The sequence below is a fragment of the Lissotriton helveticus genome, chromosome 1_2, assembly GCF_964261635.1.
Source record: "Lissotriton helveticus chromosome 1_2, aLisHel1.1, whole genome shotgun sequence".
In the NCBI taxonomy this organism is placed as follows: Eukaryota; Metazoa; Chordata; class Amphibia; order Caudata; family Salamandridae; genus Lissotriton; species Lissotriton helveticus.
The window spans coordinates 251218890-251240623 of NC_136058.1; the positions used below are offsets into that span (position 1 = coordinate 251218890).

General features: G+C 44.0%; 1 protein-coding gene across 2 annotated transcripts in view; it reads right to left on the minus strand.

Annotated features, from left to right (window-relative positions):
- LOC144800500 (vitamin D3 hydroxylase-associated protein-like) overlaps window positions 1-21734 on the minus strand; it is a 344212-nt gene that overhangs the window by 127342 nt on the left and 195136 nt on the right. For both annotated transcript variants that reach the window (XM_078671684.1, XM_078671685.1), the window contains exon 11: window positions 7466-7509. In XM_078671684.1, coding sequence (XP_078527810.1) covers window positions 7466-7509 — 44 coding nt within the window. The remainder of the gene's footprint in view (window positions 1-7465; window positions 7510-21734) is intronic.

Below are 21734 nucleotides of genomic sequence, written 5' to 3' on the forward strand. Positions count from 1 at the left end.
AATTAAGTCTAGTACATTCGATAGAAGACCTAGTCGACCTCAGTCCTACGTCAAATCTATAGGATATATTATTCCAATGCGCAAAGCCTATTGGGAATATAGGAACTACACTACAACTGAACGCCACAGCATCACTCGTTCGCCATCACAACATCAATCAGCGCTACCACAGCATCAATCTGTGCAACCATTCAACAACACCTGGTTCAAATATGTTCTCTCAATGTTTCAAGCTTTATTACAAATGTAACAAAAATATGTTAATATTTCACTTCTGTTCTTGGATTTTCGTCACTATAAAATACACTGAACATAATCTTCACAAAAGTTATTTACAAAACTTTAAGCTATTGCCATTATAAATTACAATAACTTTTATTTAAGTATTAATTATTGAAATAAAATTAAAGCCATTGTTATTTGTAATATCAATACATGTAAGTCACGTAAATACAACACATATTGCATTACAAATGCTGTAGGTGTCACATTTGCGAAAGTTATAATTATTGGTATTGTAAATGACAAAGCTATTAATTTTGCTATTTTCAAAAACAAAACATAAATAAAAAAATTGTCATTTACAATACCAATAGCTCAAACTTTCCTAATACGAGACCTATTGCATTGCATTGCAAATGCTTGTTAATATATATAAGTCATCCCTAGGGAAGGCCCTAAACAACTTATAGGGCATGGTGCAGTGTATTTCAAAATGTTGAGCATGTACTTTTGTTACGTTTTGGTAGTGAAACAACCCGTACATTTATTTTTCACTACTGTAAGTCTACCTCTCCCATAGAATAACATTGGGTTACATTATTATATTTAATAAGTGATAACTTTCAATAGGGAGTAAGTGGGAACATCAAGTTTTGTGTCTGAAGAATTGTAATTTAAAATCCTGTCTAATGGTAAATTTGGATTTTAAGTCACAGTTCTGAAAATGCCATTTTTAGAAAGTTACAACAGTAGTCCACGGAGAGCCCAATGGAGAGGACAAGATCAGACTAGTTAGCTTGTCCTAATTTCATTTGTCTACACCAACCTCCTCAGTTCTGTGGTAGGGGGCATACAGTAAGGTCAATATTTATCACACACAAACAGAAGTAAATGCATGAGTTTTTTTTTGCATATGCAACTTGACAGTATAATTACATTAATTGCGTATGGTCGCTCCAGATAGAAAGATAAGAGAGAGAAAGTGCTCAAAAGGAGTGCCCATGTATGAAATGTTGGTTAGAGAATGAAAAGAGAATGTGGACCTCATACATATAACATAACCATTGTATAGAAGCCTGTCCGTTACATTTATGTGTGCATCATAAATGTGATCTCATTGTACAGGAGAGGTAGTTTCAATCATAATTGCCCATTGTTTTGGAAGAATAATCCAATTCAGGCTTTTCACAATGTCGACGTTTCAACTCAACACACAGCAGAGGGGCCAGTTAGAGCCTCAACAGCGGGTCTTCATCAGGACTCAGTGATAGAATAGAAGGGAGCAACCTATTGGGTAGAGGGGGGATAATTGGCCCCACTTAATTAAAACTAGTTTAAAATATGTGTGTAAATGGGCCATCTCTTTCCAAAAGAAAACCGCAGTCTCACCTGAATAATCCAGGTGAGATGCAAAATTATTCAGAGGACAAGGGCCTACCAGTCTCATGCCTAAAAGGAGAACTTGAACAAAACCCTAGAAATTAAAAGGAAAAGGATTCACTATTAATCATGGTGTCCAGATCCTGAGGGAAACAAAGAAAGTATCAGATTGGTAAAAATATAGCTCACCTTATATAGAGTGACCATGGAGGGGGGACTTAATTAAGTTGATATGCAGTGACAAAAGCTCAAATGAGCCTGATTAGTGATTGAATTCAAATGTTTTCGAAAACCTAGGGTTGAGAATTACATTGTAGTTAAAAAACTCACCCAAAGCTCATTTTTTTAACTGTCTATTTGTGGCATAGAAACAACAGCGGCTGACACAGCTAATCACAGTGGGGCAGAACGGGGTGAGAGAGGGGTGAGTCGACAGACGACGGAATAGGTATAATTAAATAAATAATACCTATTCCGTTGTCTGTCTCCTGCTGCCCCCCACCCCACCGCGTTTTCCTGTGCCTGCCACCGCTGCCTACATCTGCTTACAAATAATTCCCTGATTCATGGGAATGCGGCTCACTGAGCAGCACATCCTCATGCTGAGATAAAGCAAAATGAACTTCAACGTGCATGTTGGCAGAAGCATGAAAGGTATGCAGTGTGACATGCCTGCATCATAGCGGGTGATTAAAGGTCTCAAGTGGCTGAAAAAATGGTTCCCATCTCCGTGGGCATTAATGCACCAAACATTTTAAGTTGAAACACTTTTGGAATGAATGCAACAATCGTGTGATCCCGGCTCGGAAAACAACAAGCATTTGCAATGCAATAGGTCTCGCATTTATGCAAGTTTAAGCTATTGGCATTATAAATGACAATGCCTTTTATTTATGTTTTAAAAACGAAAACAAAAATAAAAGACATTGTTATTTGCAATGTCAGTAGCTCAAACTTGCGTAAATACGAGACCTATTGCATTGCAAATGTTTGTTAGATTACTGAGTAGAATGCTCCCTTTCGGCCCGGGCGCCAAATTAATTAAATAAACAAGCGTAGCCGTTAAAGGGTAAGCGGACCATGCTGCAAATAAAAAGAAAATAGTGCTTACTGACTTATGAAGGAGACCATGAAACGCCACAAGTAAAAGATCTAGTCCTCATGGGAGGTAACATATGGCGACAAGGCGGCAACAAGGAGGGATTAACAAGCCTCATTATCATTCAGAAGCCAGCATTTACAATGACACCAGCCAATCAAAAATATGGGCGGAGAGAAGGCAAGGCTTCCACAGCATACTCGACTACTGCATGCCTTGCAGAGCAAGTAGTGCATGCGCGCTGACGCTAGGCTCGACCTAAAAAGGGGACCCGGGCTGGGAGAAAGCTAATTCCCTCTTCGTTCATGAACAAAAGGTATGTTGTGCGATGTGTATGCATCAGTACGATGGGCTTCCAAGGCTACACTCCCCCCTGGCAGGTGCACTAATGTATTCCACCAGACTGTTTAAAAATTGTCACACAGTGAAAAAAGTACAAGCTAGTTACAAAACATTGTGTGTGCCAGCTTAAGGCACTGACTGAATAGGGAGCTGAAATCTTCATGAACATTTATGTAAGCATTGAATATTTGTGTGTTTAATCACACACATACATATTGGAAGAATCACAACAATGCTGCCAAATAAAATTGTGAGAGGAGTAAAAAGTGATGATTCACATGGGTCATACCCAATTGCCTGGGTGTTCGTTAATGAAAACACTTCAAGCAAGTATGCAATTTGACAAGAACTAGACAGTATGCATCTGAAGATGCAAAATAAAAACGAATTAACTTTCCAATACCAGAACAGCAAAACCCCTATGGAAGACTGTTAAAATATAGTATAATGCTGTTTTTAGTACATTGTTCTTGCAAGACCTTTGAACTGTTGCCCACGGATCACTGACATAATATCGACGACACAAATATCGAGATACACAAATATCGAGTCAAAAATATCGATTGACAAAATATCGACTCCCTATCTTCAAACAGGTAAGTACCAAAATATCGACTCCAAAATATCGACTTACAAAAATATAGACTGTCAAAATATCGATTTTTTAAAATGTCTTAAAAGTAAGTTAAAACTAATATAGTAATAAATATATTTAATATAAACTTAGAAATAATTATTAAAAAAATATAATTTTAATAAATAATTTATATAATTAAAAAAATGATATCACCAAAAATTACACACACACATATATATATATATATATATATGTATATATATATATATATATATATATATATATATATTTAAACATAATATTAAATAAACATATATAACATTTTAGAAAATGTTTAAAATTTATTGTTACAACTATAGTGAGTTCAACATTAGCAAAAGTGTTGGATAGCGTAGAGGTAAAATTTACTACTCCCACTCCAGTGGGTGCAACAGTAGGGAAAGCGCTGGATAGCGTAGAGGTTAAAATTACTATTCCCACTCCAGGGATGTATGACGTTACAACGCATACTTTTACAACGCCTACCATTACAACAAAACTTTTACAACGCAAAAACTTTTACAACGCATACATTTACAACGCAAGATTTTACAACGCATATACCTTTACAACGCATACCATTACAACATAAGTATTGGTAAGTATATAATAATTTTTTGAATATAAAATAATAAAAAATATTATAATATAATTTAATATAATTTAATTTTATTAAATAAATGTAATTTAAATGTAATTTTACTTTATTTTTACAAAGTACCCCTGTACCCCAAAAACCCAAAACTGACCCTGAACCCTAAAAATACCCCTTTACCCATAAACTGAAAACTGACCCTGAACCCTAAAAATACCCCTTTACCCGAAAACTGAAAACTGACCCTGAACCCTAAAAATACCCCTTTACCCAAAAACTGAAAACTGACCCTGAACCCTAAAAATACCCCTTTACCTACAAACTGAAAACTGACCCTGAACCCTAAAAATACCCCTTTACCCCAAAAACTGAAAACTGACCCTGAACCCTAAAAATACCCCTTTACCCAAAAACTGAAAACTGACCCTGAACCCTAAAAATACCCCTTTACCTACAAACTGAAAACTGACCCTGAACCCTAAAAATACCCCTTTACCCCAAAAACTGAAAACTGACCCTGAACCCTAAAAATACCCCTTTACCCAAAAACTGAAAACTGACCCTGAACCCTAAAAATACCCCTTTACCCAAAAACTGAAAACTGACCCTGAACCCTAAAAATACCCCTTTACCCAAAAACTGAAAACTGACCCTGAACCCTAAAAATACCCCTTTACCTACAAACTGAAAACTGACCCTGAACCCTAAAAATACCCCTTTACCCCAAAAACTGAAAACTGACCCCGAACCCTAAAAATACCCCTTTACCCAAAAACTGAAAACTGACCCTGAACCCTAAAAATACCCCTTTACCCAAAAACTGAAAACTGACCCTGAACCCTAAAAATACCCCTTTACCTACAAACTGAAAACTGACCCTGAACCCTAAAAATACCCCTTTACCCCAAAAACTGAAAACTGACCCTGAACCCTAAAAATACCCCTTTACCCAAAAACTGAAAACTGACCCTGAACCCTAAAAATACCCCTTTACCCAAAAACTGAAAACTGACCCTGAACCCTAAAAATACCCCTTTACCCAAAAACTGAAAACTGACCCTGAACCCTAAAAATACCCCTTTACCTACAAACTGAAAACTGACCCTGAACCCTAAAAATACCCCTTTACCCCAAAAACTGAAAACTGACCCTGAACCCTAAAAATACCCCTTTACCCAAAAACTGAAAACTGACCCTGAACCCTAAAAATACCCCTTTACCCAAAAACTGAAAACTGACCCTGAACCCTAAAATTAAAATATTTATCAATTAATCAATTATAATTAATTACCAATTATATTTTAATTAATTACCAATTAATAATTAATTAACAAATAATTTTTAAAAAATATCAATAAATAAATTAACATATTTAATTAATTATAATTAAATTACTTCCCACCCTATTCCCCTATAAACCCACAACCCGCTACAGAAAATAAATTACTAAAATTAAAATATTTATCAATTAATCAATTATAATTAATTACCAATTATATTTTAATTAATTACCAATTAATAATTAATTAACAATTAATTCTAAATTATTATCAATAAATAAATTAACATATTTAATTAATTATAATTAAATTACTTCCCACCCTATTCCCCTATAAACCCACAACCCGCTACAGAAAATAAATTACTAAAATTAAAATATTTATCAATTAATCAATTATAATTAATTACCAATTATATTTTAATTAATTACCAATTAATAATTAATTAACAATTAATTCTAAATTATTATCAATAAATAAATTAACATATTTAATTAATTATAATTAAATTACTTCCCACCCTATTCCCCTATAAACCCACAACCCGCTACAGACTTATATTACACAAAAAATAAAAATTATTATTAACTTACCTTAAATTCGATATTTTTGTTGTCTATATTATGTCTAGTCGATATTATGTCCATTCTATATTTTTGATTCGATATTATGTCCATTCTATTCGATATTAATTTTCTCTAGTCGATATTTTTGTTGTCTATATTATGTCTAGTCGATATTATGTCCATTCTATATTTTTTACTCGATATTCTGTCCAGTCGAAATAATTGACTCGATATTATGACTGTACACCGTTGCCCACACAGGTCAGGTACAGCCATTAAATGCAATCATGTATGAGTTTCCAAATAAAAAGCCGTTGAAATATAATTGTTTAGATACTGTAACATTAGATAATAACGCAAACAAACATTCAGTGTTAATACATCCATAAGAAAGTGTTCATATAGGTGGCACATTGGTTGTTGTTGTGTTCTGAGACTGCATTAGAGGTACACTCAGTCATCCAACAAGTAACTCAAAAGACATACTGCCCCTGGAGCAGGTGCTAGTTAACTCGCTCCCTGTCTGGATATTCTCTCATGTTCATTCAGGCCTCATGCTACTGTTTTCAAACGATGGATCCATTTGCACATTTTGTCAAGCATGTTGGTAAAGTTCACCCCTCTGGGGTTTGCACTAACCCTCTCCATCACTCACCATCTCATACTGTCTACGGGATGGGTCATTGAGGTAAAGTGTTCTACCAAAGTCGCCCCCTGTACTTCACAGAATGGATCCATCCTTTGACCTATATGAGCACTTTCTTATGGATGTATTAATATTTGTTTGCGTAATTATCCAATGACAGGCCTTTTAATCCACTTGGCATCCCCCCAGTGGCCGGGGATGGGCGAAGGGGGTGATTGGATGCTGATTCTGAAAGCCCAGGGCCACCCCTGTTGTTTTTGGCACTTTTCCCAGCTCCCCAACGTTAACTGCAGTAGAAACAGGGAGGTTTCAATAGATAGAGAAGAGAGGAGAGAGAGAATAGATGGTTGAAAAGAGAGAAAGCAAGAAGAGGAGATGAAGGGAGCAGGGCTGGGTTTAGCATTTTTGTCAGGGCTGTCTTTGGTTCCCCAGTCCAGAACTGCTTCATAATGAGTTATTACAGCCTGTTTGCTGAGGCAGCAACAAATGGAACCATTTGTGTGGAACGGTAACAGAAACAATAATAAAATGGACTGACTTAAAACAGGCATGGTATCGAAAATCCATTCTATTAAATCCACTCAATAAGCAACAGAAAATGTATATTTGCATTCCCTTACATACTTGGGCAGGATTACAACTTTTGGAATAGCAATGTACTGTTTCTAACAGTGAGGCAAAGGAAGTCAAGTAGATTTAATACAGTTATAGAGCATTACCTCACTCCGCAGAGGGCGTTCAGCTCTTTAGCAATCCGTGGAAACTAAGACAAAATACATATAAATGCAAATAAATTAGTTCTGTCAAAAGATGAAGACTTTTTTGTTTACAATCTAATTTAAGAAGTAAAGATGGCCTCATATAAATGGATATAAAAGCTGAGGATGAAAGACATCAAATACAGCTACAGTACATGACTCAAACTGAAATGTGAAAATCACGTGTCAAAAAAAGGAAATTAGAGTGCAACGTAGAACAATTCACTTGTAAACAAAGTATTACAATAGTTTGAAATTTCCACTGAACTATAGACTGACTCTCCAAGTTAGCACTGTAGCAAAGTGACGTAAGTAGGGAGAACGGGGGAATGTGGGCAGTGGCAGTGTCCCTCACCGCTTTTAACCGCGCTACCGGCGTATGAGTGATTAAAACTTATATGCTGCTTATGCTGCAACATCTCTAGCGCTAATTTTAAAAAGCTTTTAAACTCACTGGGCACTGGTGTGAAAGAGAGTGGGTCGCTGCACTCGCGCTGCTCATTTCATTTTGCAGTGTTCACTGGAGGACTGGCTGCGTTTGGCATTCTGTTTTGCTGAGGCATTAGGGAAGCAAGCAGGCTGTTACTTCAACCAATCACAGAGTGCTGGACTCGTCCCTCCCTCCCGCCTCGTTCTGACGCCGGTGGCTAGCGCCGTTTGAGCAGAGGGCGTGGAGGGTCCGAGCCAGCTACTTCCTGCTTTCCATCTGCAGCGCTCTAGCTGTTGGACGCAGGGGGGGATAAAAGGCACCAGATCTCGCAGTTCCGCGTGGTAAGTGGGCAGTGGCAGTGTCCCTCACCGCTTTTAACCGCGCTACCGGCGTATGAGTGATTAAAACTTATATGCTGCTTATGCTGCAACATCTCTAGCGCTAATTTTAAAAAGCTTTTAAACTCACTGGGCACTGGTGTGAAAGAGAGTGGGTCGCTGCACTCGCGCTGCTCATTTCATTTTGCAATGTTCACTGGAGGACTGGCTGCGTTTGGCATTCTGTTTTGCTGAGGCATTAGGGAAGCAAGCAGGCTGTTACTTCAACCAATCACAGAGTGCTGGACTCGTCCCTCCCTCCCGCCTCGTTCTGACGCCGGTGGCTAGCGCCGTTTGAGCAGAGGGCGTGGAGGGTCCGAGCCAGCTACTTCCTGCTTTCCATCTGCAGCGCTCTAGCTGTTGGACGCAGGGGGGGATAAAAGGCGGATGTGCCCTAGGCAGCGCAGCGGACGAGCGCAGCGGGCGCGACGATGGCGCGCCGAAGTTGCGCCTAAGTTAAGCCCGTCTGCGCCCGTCCGCGGCCGGGCGCGGGCCAGGGCCATCCCCCCTGGTCTTTTATCGAGGCATGTAACCTGGAGCCGTGAGGATCTGCTGGCCCTCCGGGGCCTTCAATCCGAGACATGCCTGCATAAAATGAAGGCGGAAAACACTCTAGGCTGTGACCATTGCAATTTTACCTTCAATCAGGGCACAAAGACATCTAGGGGCCCTCAGGCCTTGGTGTGTGGTCTGCTAAATGTCCGATCATTGCGAAAACATTGTTTGGATTTGCATGATCTCCTTACTAATAAACATTGGGACTTGGTCTTTATCACGGAAACGTGGCTAGACCAATATTCTACGCCCGAGGTCCTTGACGCTATCCCAGAGGGCTACTCCCTGGTGAGGTTAGACCGGGAAACTGGGAGAGGCGGCGGGATAGCTATTGTGGCCAGACAGGGCCTTCATTGCCACTTAGAACAGGCGAAGATCGTGGATGGTGAGGTTGGCGAATTTTCTATCTCTGTCAACGGGAGTTGCACTCTGAAGGGCCTTTTGATCTACAGGCCACCTGGCACTGCTGCCCGTTTCAGTGAGAGCCTTCTCGAGGGTATTACTGAGGCAGCACTGCGAGTGGAGAATTATTTGGTACTGGGGGATCTTAATCTCCATCTTGATGATCCCACGGACAGAGCAGCTAGGGAATTCCAACAAAGCATGGAAGCTCTACACTTTGTGCAGAAAGTTCTTCAGCCCACTCATCAACTAGGCCACACCCTGGATCTGGTTTTTGCGAACTGGGAACAGGTGGTTGTCTCCGACCCTATTCCCATTCCCTGGACAGACCATCACCTGGTTCCCTTTCAGATCCAGATTCAGGGAGCTCGACCGGTGATACCATCGGCCTCCAGGCACCATAGTCGACGCTGGTCTAACTTCTCCCAAATTAAATTTAATCAGGCCCTTATGGATAAAGGTCGTTTAGGGGGAGTGGGAGTGGAAGCCTTGAACATCAACTTGGACCTGCTCATTACGGAGTCCTTGGATCAAGTGGCCCCACTGGGCATATCAAGAAGGGGTGGTCGGTTGCAGGGTACGGCACCATGGTATGATGAGGAGGTACGGGCAGCCAAAGTGGTGTGTAAACGTGCAGAGCGTCTATGGAGAAAGACCCTTACGGTGCTTGCGAAAACCGAATACAACGCTATTCGGCGAAACTACCATAGATTGATTAGGAAGGCCAAGATGACATACTTTGGCACCAGGATCTTGGAAGCTGAAAATTCCACTAAAGAACTGTTCCTAATCTATAAAACACTATCGGTAGGGAAACCTGTAGCAGTGCCGGAAGAACTCTGCACGGTGGAGGGTTGCGACCGGATAGCAGAATATTTTGCCAATAAGGTAGCAACAATTTACACCTCCTTTCCACACCAGATGGCTCCAATCCCGAGGTTTGGGACAACTACCAAGGGATTGGGGAAACAACGGCTGTCTAGCTTCACTACCCCCCCGACGGAGGAGCTCATCCGCATTTGCGGATCAATACGATCTGGCTCACCTAGGGACCCCACTACTCCCAGACGGCTGTTGGGAAGTCTGGATGTTCTCGAACCACACATCCGCCTTCTGCTCAACACCTCTTATGAGACGCAGACTGTCCCCGCTGCATGGAAACAAGCGATTGTTCTCCCGCTGCAAAAAAAAGCCAACATTAGCTTTGATAAATTTGAGAATCTACGTCCCATCTCTCTCCTGCCTTATATGGCTAAAGTTGCGGAAAAGATTGTCAATCTCCAGCTGATGAAGTACGTGGATGATGCCTGTCTGCTCCACGACTCTCAGTTTGGTTTCCGCCCCCGTCATTCGACGGAGTCAGCTCTTCTAATGGCGGTGGAAGCCTTGCGTCAGGGTGCGGATGAAGGCCAAACCATGGCTTTAATCCTGCTAGACCTCAGCGCTGCATTTGACACTGTAGCACACTCCATCCTGCTACAGTGTCTGGAGGAAGGGGGTATCTCAGGTGCAGCGCTGGGTTGGCTAGGATCCTTTCTATCTGACAGACGCTTTCAGGTCCATCTGGGCGATTGCTACTCTAGAGAGATCGGGTTGGGCCAGGGAGTGCCTCAGGGCTCCTCCCTGAGCCCCACCTTGTTTAATCTCTATGTTGCCCCTTTGGCGGGAATAGTGGAGAAATATGGGCTGCGTGTTGTGTCCTATGCCGACGACACGCAGCTGGCCATCTCCCTCTCACGGACCCCGGATCTTGCGGCGGACAACTTCAGGAACTGCATGAAAGATCTAGCAGCCTGGATGTCCGCCAACTGTTTAAAGCTAAACGGTAGCAAGACCGAGGTACTGATTGTGGGTGGGACTCCGGATGCCTGGTCGTCGGCATGGTGGCCTTCTTGCTTGGGCAAGGCGCCAGCTCCTTGCCAGGAGGCAAGGAACTTAGGGGTCTGGCTGGACTCTGGCCTGACCTTTGATACACATGTGGGCCGTGTGGCTGGGGTATGCTTCGGCGTCCTGAGGACCTTAAAAAAGGTGTTAGATCTTCTCCCCCTTGCGGCCCGCAGAACATTGGTGCATGCCCTGGTGACTTCCCGCCTCGATTATGGCAACCTATTATATCTGGGTGCCTCCAGCAGGGTCATCGGGAGCCTTCAGGTGCTGCAAAATGCAGCTGCCCGTTTGGTGTTGAGGCTCCCCAGGAGATCCCCCTCCAAACCCGCGCTCCACGCACTTCACTGGCTTCCAGTTGCCAGTCGGGTTGAATTTAAAACTCTCTCCACATGCCATCGTATTGTGAATGGCAAGGCTCCTGCGTTGCTCAGGAACTTGGTGACCGTGTATGAACCCACACGTAGCCTTCGATCCTCCTGCACAGGGCTCTTAACGATACCAAGAGTAAGGAAAGCCCGTATGGGGGGTAGATCTTTTAGGCATCTGGCGGCCAAACACTGGAATGCTCTTCCTTTAAGCCTGCGTTTGGAGCCATCAGAATTGATTTTCAGAAAAAAACTCAAGACCATTCTGTTCAGCAGGTAGTCGGCGGGGAGGGTGGGTGGAACCTCAGTTTCTCACTTATCACAGCGCGGGGACACGCCGGTGGGCGTACTTCCAAGCGCTCTATAAATGTCCAAAATGAAATGAAATGAAATGGGCACTGAATGCTTAAGTATTTGTCACAACACAGGAAGGGTGCATGTTGGGAAATGGTTTATTAGTAAGGGCACATTTATGTTTGCCCTGCCAATAAGGCCACTACCACAGTATATTGTTAATGTTAATGTTAAAAAGGATTTGTAAAGCGCACAGCTACTCTACAGAGTATCCCGGCGCTGAGGCGAAAAGATACGGAGGCCAAAGGGGGAAACAGCGATCCCAGGGTGGGAGGCCGTTATACTGCTTGTTGGAACAGCCAGGTTTTCAATTGTTTCATGAAAGCCAGTATGTTCGTGACCTGCCTAAACGAGAGTGGCAGCTTGTTCCAGAATCTAGCAACTAGCACCTGGAATGAGCGACCGCCATGGCGGGCTCTGAGACACTTTGGAGTGACCATAAAGTGTTGGTGTGCTGACCTAAGGGATCTACCGGGTGTGTAGCATGAGACTCTTCGGTGGATGTAATGCGCCCCCATGCCATGCAGAGCTTTGAAAGCCAGGACCAGAGTTTTGAAGAGTATTCTGCATCAGACAGGCAGCCAATGCAGATTCTTCAGGTGGTGGGGGATCCGGTCTCTAGCACCGAGACTCAGTACAGCTATGACTGCCGCGTTCTGCATGACTTGCAGTCTATTGAGTTAAAACTCCAGAAGGCCCTGATAGAGGATGTTGGCATAGTCCAAGCTGGAGATGATAAGGGCCTGATCAAGCGTCTTTCTATGTGAGGTTGGTAATAGGAATAGGACCCTGCAGAGCATTTTCAAGAGATCGAAGGACGTGCCCGCTACCGACTGTACTTGAGGTGTCATAGACAAGGCGTTGTCCATTTTCACTCCCAGGTTTTTTACGATCTTGACTGCTGACTGGGGAGGGAGACATATCTAGGGGCCACCATTGTTTCCAGGCGTCAAGAGGGGGGTGCCAAAGAAGATAATTTCAGATTTTTAAGGGTTACATTTAACATGATTAAGTCTGAACCAGGCAAAGGTTTCTCTCAGACACTTATAAATCTTCTCCCCGTTAAACTCCTCTCCCTTCTTGCAAGTGAACAGAAGTTGAGTGCCGTCGGCGTCAGATGTAATCGTAGCCTCCCTGCTTCAGCCAGGGTAGCCAGGGGAGCCATGTACAGATTAAAAAATACAGGGCTCAAGATAGATCCCTGTGGCACGCCCACACTCAAGCGCGGCATGCTGGCTGAAATGGGGGTGACCAGATCTCTTGATATCTGTCCTCCAATAAGGAGGAGAACCACTTCAACACCGTGCCCCCGAGCCCACACACCCACAACCTCTGGAGGATGTGACAGCTGTGCACGGTGTCAAAAGCCTCAGAGAGGTCTAGGCGGACCAGAACTGCTTTGCTACCTTTATCCAGGGTCTCTTTGATGGGATCGGAGACCTCCAGCAACGCTGTCTCTGTGCTAAGGTTCTGCCTGAAGCCAGACTGACTTGGGTGAAGAACATTGTAGGTTTCAGCAAAATCGCTGATCACTGAGTGGACATATTTCTCAATTGTCTTTGCAAAGAAAGACAACAGAGAGATGGATCTGTAATTAGTTAAGATCATGGGATCAGCCGTAGGTTTTTTCAGTAAGGGAATTATTTTTGCGCTCTTACAGCTTACCGGGACCTGACCGATAAGAAGAGACGCATTCAAAACACTGTTCACTGTGGGATTCAGAATCTCCGCCATTGAAGCCAGGAATTGGGCAGGGCACGGGTCCACAGGAGTTTCAGATTTAAGGCCCTTCATTATTGACAGGGTCGTCTCTGGGAAGAAGGGAGGGAAGTTGGAGATGGATGCCCTGTCTTCCTGATTCTGGGGGGCCGTAAGAAAGGAGGCCATCACATCTTTCCCACCCAAGCCATCAAAAGAGGGGTGGATTGTTATGATCTTCGTATAGAAGAAGTTGGCCAATTTACTGATCCAATTATCTTAGGGAGTGGAAGGCCTAGTCGCAGCACTTGGCGAGGAGAAGCTTTTAACAATACTAAAACATTTCTCTGCTTTTATTTCCTGCGGACTCAATTTTAGATGCAAAGAAGCTCTTTTTAGCTGCCTGTATCTTTTTGTGGTAGTCTCTTAAGACCTCTTTAAAATTCCTTATATTATTCACGTTAAAATCCTTCCTCCATGCTCTTTCCTGACCTTTACAGTCCTTTCTACACTGTCACAGGGTATCATTGAACCAGGGGCCTGAGCATCTTGCAATTTTAATAGAGCACGGGGATAGGGGGGCAAGGGCCAAGGTTCCTTGCACAATCCACTTTACAAGGGCCTCAGCATCCTGCTCTAAATTGCCAGTCGGTGTAACAGGGTGTTGGTCGAGTTCATATTTGAGGGCAGCCTGGGTGATCTTGTGAAAAGGCCAAGAAGTAAAAGATGGCCGCTTGACCTGAGTCAGTGAAAGCTTTGTTAATTTCGGTAATTTAAAACCTACCAGGAAGTGGTCTGACCATAGTAGAGGTAAGGGAGCCTCGGTCTGGATTTTGCAGTTAACAAATATTTGGTCAAGCGTGTAACCTTTCACATGCGTGGGGGCAAAGACATGTGGAACAAGATTGAGCGCATCTAAGGATTCCACAGAGAGATGGTCTCTGGGATATCCTGTTTATCCATGTGCACATTGAAGTCACCCAAGACGAGAAAGTGTTTGAATCTGGAGGCCACTGGCGCAATACTAATGGACTTCAAGAAGTCACTGAGGACTTTAAGAAGGCCCCTGCGTGACCTGGGGGTCTATGTGTGAGGACTCCCGCTAAGCACTGATGGGGGGACAGGATAGCCTGAAAACAGAGACACTCAGCCCCTTCAATTTCTTCCATGGGAATGCAGATAATGGCTATGTCCCGTTTGCTAATAATAGCAACTCCACCTCCCTTGCTTCCAACACGATCTTTCCTAAGAATGGAGTAACAGGGGGGGTGGCTGTAGCAATAGTCGGATTCGACGCATCCGTTAGCCATGTTTCAGTCAAAAATAGGAATTCTGGCTTAATCTCGCATAGCATATCATATATGTGTAAATCATGTTTGTTAAGCGAGCGGCAATTTAGCAGCAAAGCATTAATGTATTTTTGTTTCTTTAACATTAAACCCTGCTTCGGATCGTCCTTTCTCTGTGTATTGGGTGCTAACGTTCTATTCAGGGTGTGTTTAATGGCTCCCCAGCTGCAATGCTGACAGTGCGGTAGTAAGTCGCCTATCACTATGTCAATAACGTTCTTACACTTGGGAGTGGAACCCAGCTCCATAAGAGTCTCCCTGCCATAGGTTAATCCCTTGTTCGGATGTGGTGCGAAACCGGCAGAGTTCCCAGCCCCAGCCGCCTCCAGGACGCTGACGGGCGCAGACGGGCTTGGGTTTTGGCACGCATTCGCCTCGGCGCCGGCACGACCGCTGCACGCGTCCGCTACGCGGCAGGGCCCACATCTGGTTTAAATGCCGTGCTGTGTCCTGAAATGACGGAGGCAGGGGGAGGAGCCAAGTCCCTCCACGACAATCGGTCACTAGGAGGTCGTGGTGGACCGGGGACCGGCTTGAAAGTGAAGAAAATGCGATGTGTGAAGCAAAGCACGTATTTAAAATATCAGGAAAAAACTCTTCACAGGAATAAAAACAATTATGTTTAAAAAGGATGCCCAGGCGCTAACAGAAGCAGTATTGTCGCGCAAATTCTGCCTAGCATGCAGCTTTCAGTCTCAGTCTAGGGCTCAGTACAGGGCTTAGAAAAGTATTCCCATGCTCAACACTTGGTAGCTTAGCTGCGAGCAGGCAGGCTTAACTTCAAAGCATTTAAAAACACCAATTCAGTAAATAATTCAGACATGACACACAATCAAAATCCGCAACGTTCAAGTTAAAGGTACAAAATTGTGCTTTTCCAAACGATGGATTCCTGGCGTCCCGCGGCCGTTGGAAGTGATAATCCTCTGATTTTATATGTGGCTCCTGAAGAAGGCGTTCTTGTTTAAACGCCGAAACGCGCGTCGAAGATTATAACTGTCTGCCACTGTTTTATGAATTTATAATTAATTGTGTTATTGATAATTTTACTTTGTATGTCAATTATTGTGTTTTTTATAATTAGAATAGGTCAAGTGTATGATTTGGCTATATATTTGAACCTAAATGTTTTTATTCTGAGTATATATACTTAATAAAAAAGCACAATTTTGTACCTTTAACTTGAACGTTGCGCCTTTTATATGTTGCTTTCACCCTGGTGATATTAATTTTGATGCTTTTTTTCACACTGTTTAATTTCCCTGTATAACATATTCTGTTGCATGAACAGAGGGTCCTTGTTACTTTCGACACAATCAAAATCCAACACCAATTTATAAAAATAGGAAATATTTGAATCTTAAAAATTATGTAAAAACGGAAAAAAATCCAATGTAGAGAACCGAAGATTTAGGGCCCGATTCACAGAATGAACTTAAGACTCAATCCTAAACTTACTACTATTTTAGTATTCACAGAATGAACTTACTACTTTTGGTATTCACAGAAGTTAGGATTTTGTCTTAAGTCTGTCTTAAAACAGACTTAAGACAGGCTTAAGACAGAATTAAGACAAAATCCTAACTTCTGTGAATACCAAAAGTAGTAGGTTCATTCTGTGAATACCAAAATAGTAGTAAGTTTAGGATTGAAATGAAAACAAATTTATAACGCACTGACTCAGCCCATCGGGCATCAAGGCGCCTAACCAAAAAAGTATATTTTTCATGTCCAGAGAGTTGAATTATTGGTAGGCTTTCTTGAAACACCATGTTTTTAGGGCCTTTTTAAAAAGGGGCAGAGAAGTTAGGGACTTGAGTTCCAGTGGAAGTGCATTCCAAAGGCGAGGGGCAATTGTGTAAAATGCTCTTCCACCCCATCTGGACTTCTTAGTCCGAGGGATCACCAACAGATTGTGTTGTGATGATCGTAAACACCTGCTAGGGGTGTAGCCAGAGAGAAGAGATCCCAGCCCATCAGATGTTCCTGCTTTCAGAGCCCTGTGCACAAGACAGATGATCTTAAAGGAGATACGATGCTCTATGGGAAGCCAGTGAAGGCTCTTTCTGGCTAGTGTCGCAGAGGAGGAGCGGGGAATGTCTAGTACAAATCTTGCGGCCGCATTCTGTACTGTTTGGAGGCTCTGGATCAGTCCCTTGTTGATCTCTGCATAAAGAGAATTGCAGTAGTCCAGTCTTGCCCCGACCAGCGCAACTACTGTCTGTTTCCTAGCCTGGGGAGAAAGGTAGTGCACTATTCGTCGGAGAATTTTAATAATTCCCCAGCAAGTAGCCACCGTTCTATTGACCTGAAGGGTCATTGCCAGCGAGGTGTCAAAAATAACCCCTACATTTCTGGCTGAATGAGAGGGGACAGGGCATGTTCCCAGGGAAGACGTCCACCATTAATTCGACCATACATCCTGGTCCCTTCCAAATATCAGCACCTCGGTCTTTTCGCCATTCAGCCTCAAAGAGTTGAGTATCATCCAGTCAGAGACTGCTTGCATACAACTCCTGAAGCTGGATGCGGAGTTGCTGGCCTGTTGGGCCAGTGACACCATGACCTGAGTGTCGTCTGCATATGACACTACTTCCATACCATGTGCTTTTACTAGTCTTGCTAGTGGGGCCACTTAAATGTTAAATAGGGTAGGGCTTAGAGCCGACCCCTGTGGTACCCCACATTGCAATGAAGTAGCAGGGGAGAGGTATACTCCAAATTTGACCCTCCGTTCTCTAAGATCTAAAAAGGAGGACAGAAGGCTCAAAGCGGGCCCCTCCACTCCTATCTCCCTCAAACGAGATGTTAGAATTGAAGGAGATAGGGTGTCAAATGCTGCGGTCAGATCGAGTAAAACCAGCAGCGTTGTCAGCCGCTGATCCACTTTCACTCTGATGTGATTTGTCACCATGGTATGTGCAGACTCCGTGCTATGCAGCTTCCTGAACCCGTGCTGGGTCTGATCTAAGAACCCAGTGGAGTCAAGGAAAGCAGACAGGTGTAAGTTCAGGTGGATCGCTAGCATTTTGGCGGGAGCAGGGAGTAAAGATATAGGTCGGAAATTTTTCAAGATGGTGGGGTCTAGAGAGGGTTTCTTCAGTAATGGCTTAACAATCGCTTTCTTCCAGGCTGATGGATAAACCCCATTAAACAGAGCACTATTCATTACCTCCAGCAATGGACGAAGTAGTGTGTCCCTACACTCCTTCATTATTCTAAGGGGACAGGGGTCCAGAGGGGAGGAGGATTTAATCCTGTTTAACAGAGAGTTAAGGATGTCGAGAGTGATCACCGGAAAATTAGACAGAGTCATGGTGGGATCTTTAAGCCAGGCTTCAGGGTTGGTAAGAGCCTGAATAGTGTGATTTCCTAGAGATTGTTTCTGCGTTTCCAACTGAGAGGCAATGTCATTAATTTTAGTGTGGAAAAAGGTTGAGATCTTATCGCAGAACTCCTGTGATCCAGTAACTGGGTCTTGAACTTGCAATGAACAGAGGGAGTCCACTATATTGAACAGCTCCTTTGATGAGGTAAGGGAGGTAGTAAGGTTGGAAAAGTATTGTTGCTTAGTCTTAATGACCATAGCCTTATATTCCCCTAACAGTTGTTTGTGAAGCTCTCTGTCCACGGTGTCCCAAGATTTCCTCCATTTTCTCTCCTGTCTCCTGCACCCCTGTCTCATCATCCTAAGAGGCTCGGTGAACCAGGGGGCAGAAGGCCTACGCCTCGCTGAATATCGGCGTATGACTGGAGCTAGGATATCTATGGCCCCAGCGATGGTATTAGCAAGATTCTGTGCTGCCTTCTCTGGGTCTAACGGCGCGGGGACCAACTTGATGAGAGGGGCCAAAGAGTCGTTGGTGATATTTTTATAGTTCCTTTTGCCCTCTCCTTCAGTCAGACCCTTCATGGACGGATCTAAGCAAGGAAGTGTCAATACTATAGGAACTGCCAGATGGTCTGACCAGACCAACGGTTCAGGGGTTCCTGTTTTAACCCTGGGGTCGTTAGAGAAGACTCCATCAAGTGTATGGCCTGCCTGATGAGTTGGGCCTTTTACCAGTTGGGAAAAGCCACAGGCTTCAAGGGGATCGACCAAGGAGGAGGTGTCTTTAGAGGTGGGGTCGTCTAAGTGAAAATTTAAGTCACCCAGGATAGTAAAATGGGGATTTCCAACATATGGCTCCATGATTCTAAACAGGTCGCTGCTAAATTTGGATCTAGGTCCAGGAGGCCTATACACGAGAAGGCCAACAAAGGACGCAGAAGGAGATGAAGAAATAAAGAAATGTAGGACCAGGAAAGGGTCGAGTGGAGCCGACAGGGCATTAATACGACAGATAAGATGCGACTGATAGAGAATTGCTAGACCACCTCCCCTTCGCTTAACTCTATCAAATCTGTGTAATGAATAGCCCTCTGGGATGGCCATGAGGAGGTCGTGTCCTGAGGTCTCTGAGGCCCATGTCTCTGTAACAAAGACCCAAGCAGGTCTTCTAGCCAACACAAAATCATGAAAGGCGACATTGTTTTTGATTATGGAGCGAGCATTAATAAGGAATCCCTTCTCCGCACGAATCTTTTTAGGCGTGGGGCATAAGTTGACAGGTGAGTGGTTGATCATGGGGAATGAGTCAGGGCTCCGGATATGTTTCATATGTGGAGCCATAACCAGTACTTCCTCAGGTATATACCTATGATGGCACAGAGAGTCAATCGGTTTCCAAGACAGCATTTCCTCCAGAGTATAAGAGTGTGATACTTGAGGGAAAGGGGCGGAGGACCCTAGATACAGCCCGTCCTGCAGCCCGTCCTCAGCGCGGACGGGCGCAGACGGGCTGAACTCTGGCGTAACTCCGGCGCTAAACCGGCGCGACCGCTGAGCGCATCCGCTGCGCGCAGCCATGGCTGTAAGCTTTTATGGTGATGACTCACCCAAGATGGCGGCCGCTAACACTCCGCCCGAGTCCCCGGTATCTCAGCCCTAATATCGGCCGGACACTCTATGTGAGACAGCGCTGAGCGGTGAGTGCCAAATGTAATTTAAAATCAGCGCCTTAAAAGAAGCCTTCACCCTAAACTAGATGAGGCAACGAGCGATGCCCTAAATCGGCGCGCTAGTACAGGGGGGGGAGAGGACACAAGGGTCAAATACTAACAAGTAAAACAATTCTAGGAGGACAAGAAAAGATACCGCCCGGCTCAAGCCTCAGGCGTTTACAACTAAAGTCCCGCGAGTGGAGCGCTCTGCCAGCTTTTATGGTGATGACTCACCCAAGATGGCCGCCGCTAACACTCCGCCCGAGTCCCCGGTATCTCAGCCCTAATATCGGCCGGACACTCTATGTGAGACAGCGCTGAGCGGTGAGTGCCAAATGTAATTTAAAATCAGCCCCTTAAAAGAAGCCTTCACCCTAAACTAGATGAGGCAACGAGCGACGCCCTAAATCGGCGCGCTAGTGCAGGGGGGGGAGAGGACACAAGGGTCAAATACTAACAAGTAAAACAATTCTAGGAGGACAAGAAACGATACCGCCCGGCTCAAGCCTCAGGCGTTTACAACTAAAGTCTTAAGTTCATTCTGTGAATCGGGACCATGATTTTTAAAAGATTTAGCACTATATAGCACAATTGGGACATCTGGTCATGCTAGACTGGGTCAAAGTCAAAGTTTTAGGCCATCCGCGATTGAGCCCTGTGTGGCTACCCCTCGCAGTAGGTCTTGGTCAAAGTTTTTACCTTCTGACTTAGAAACTTTTCTAGAGCTTTTCTTCCCGGGGTCCCTCAAAGCTCTCAGCCAGTCCGGAATTGATGAGGGTTCGATGGCTTGCCCTGCTCTCAGTCAAACTTATGGAAGTCCAACCTCTGGAACTTTCCAGTGGGATGAAAAAGGGATCCAGGCAGGCTCTCGGTTGAAGATGGGCAGCTTGGCTCTCGTGGTTGGTCCTGGTCACCTTTCCTACATGAGGACTTAGAAACTTTTCAGGAGTTTTTTCTTCAGGGGTCCCTCTCTGCTCTTCACCAGGCCGGCTTCAGCGAGGGTTTGCCACCTTTGGTTTCTGCCTACTCCCAGGCAAACTCTTGAAGTCGGACTCCGGAGCTTTTCAGCGGGACGAACCTGGATGGCAGGCCAGGTGGTGGTTGAGGGTCGCCAGCTTGCCTGGCCAAGTCGAGTCGGTTTACTTATGGAGCTTTATTCCAAAGTTGCTCCAAACTACTCCAAATGTCAGAACTTTTCCTGAAGTTCCCTAAAGGATCCCAAAGTGTCCAAAACTTACTCCAAGGGTCTGGAATCTCCAAGATGGTCCTTGAAAGTTTGAGACTTCAGTTCCCAAAATCCACTTGGACAAAACCATTACAAATCCACTGGTAGTTCTACAGACTGGGTATTCTTGGTAGTTATGGTCCAGGTGAGCTCTTTTAACCCATAGCTTGCAGGGAGTCCACTCTTTAGTCCTTTTGAAGCAAGGTAGTCCACAGGGCTGTAGTTCCAGATTGTGAAAAAGGCTCAATCTGCCAAGTGCAGGGCCTGGTTGCTTCAAATCAAACTCCTCAGCAGGGACCCTTCTTCTCTCAAGTTTTAAGCAACAGATCTGAGAGACTCTGTCCCTCTCAGACACGTATTTCAAGTTTTCTTGGTAAGCAGGAGGTCACTCCTGTCCAAAGAGTTGTAAGGCAACACCCCAGGGTATGACCACATCCTCCAATGGAGGCAGAGCACGAGAGGGCTGAAGTTTGGCTTACAGACAAGAAAGTTTTATAAGTTCTTGTCTGTACTTTTTAGAATAAATTCAACAATGCTCTATCGTT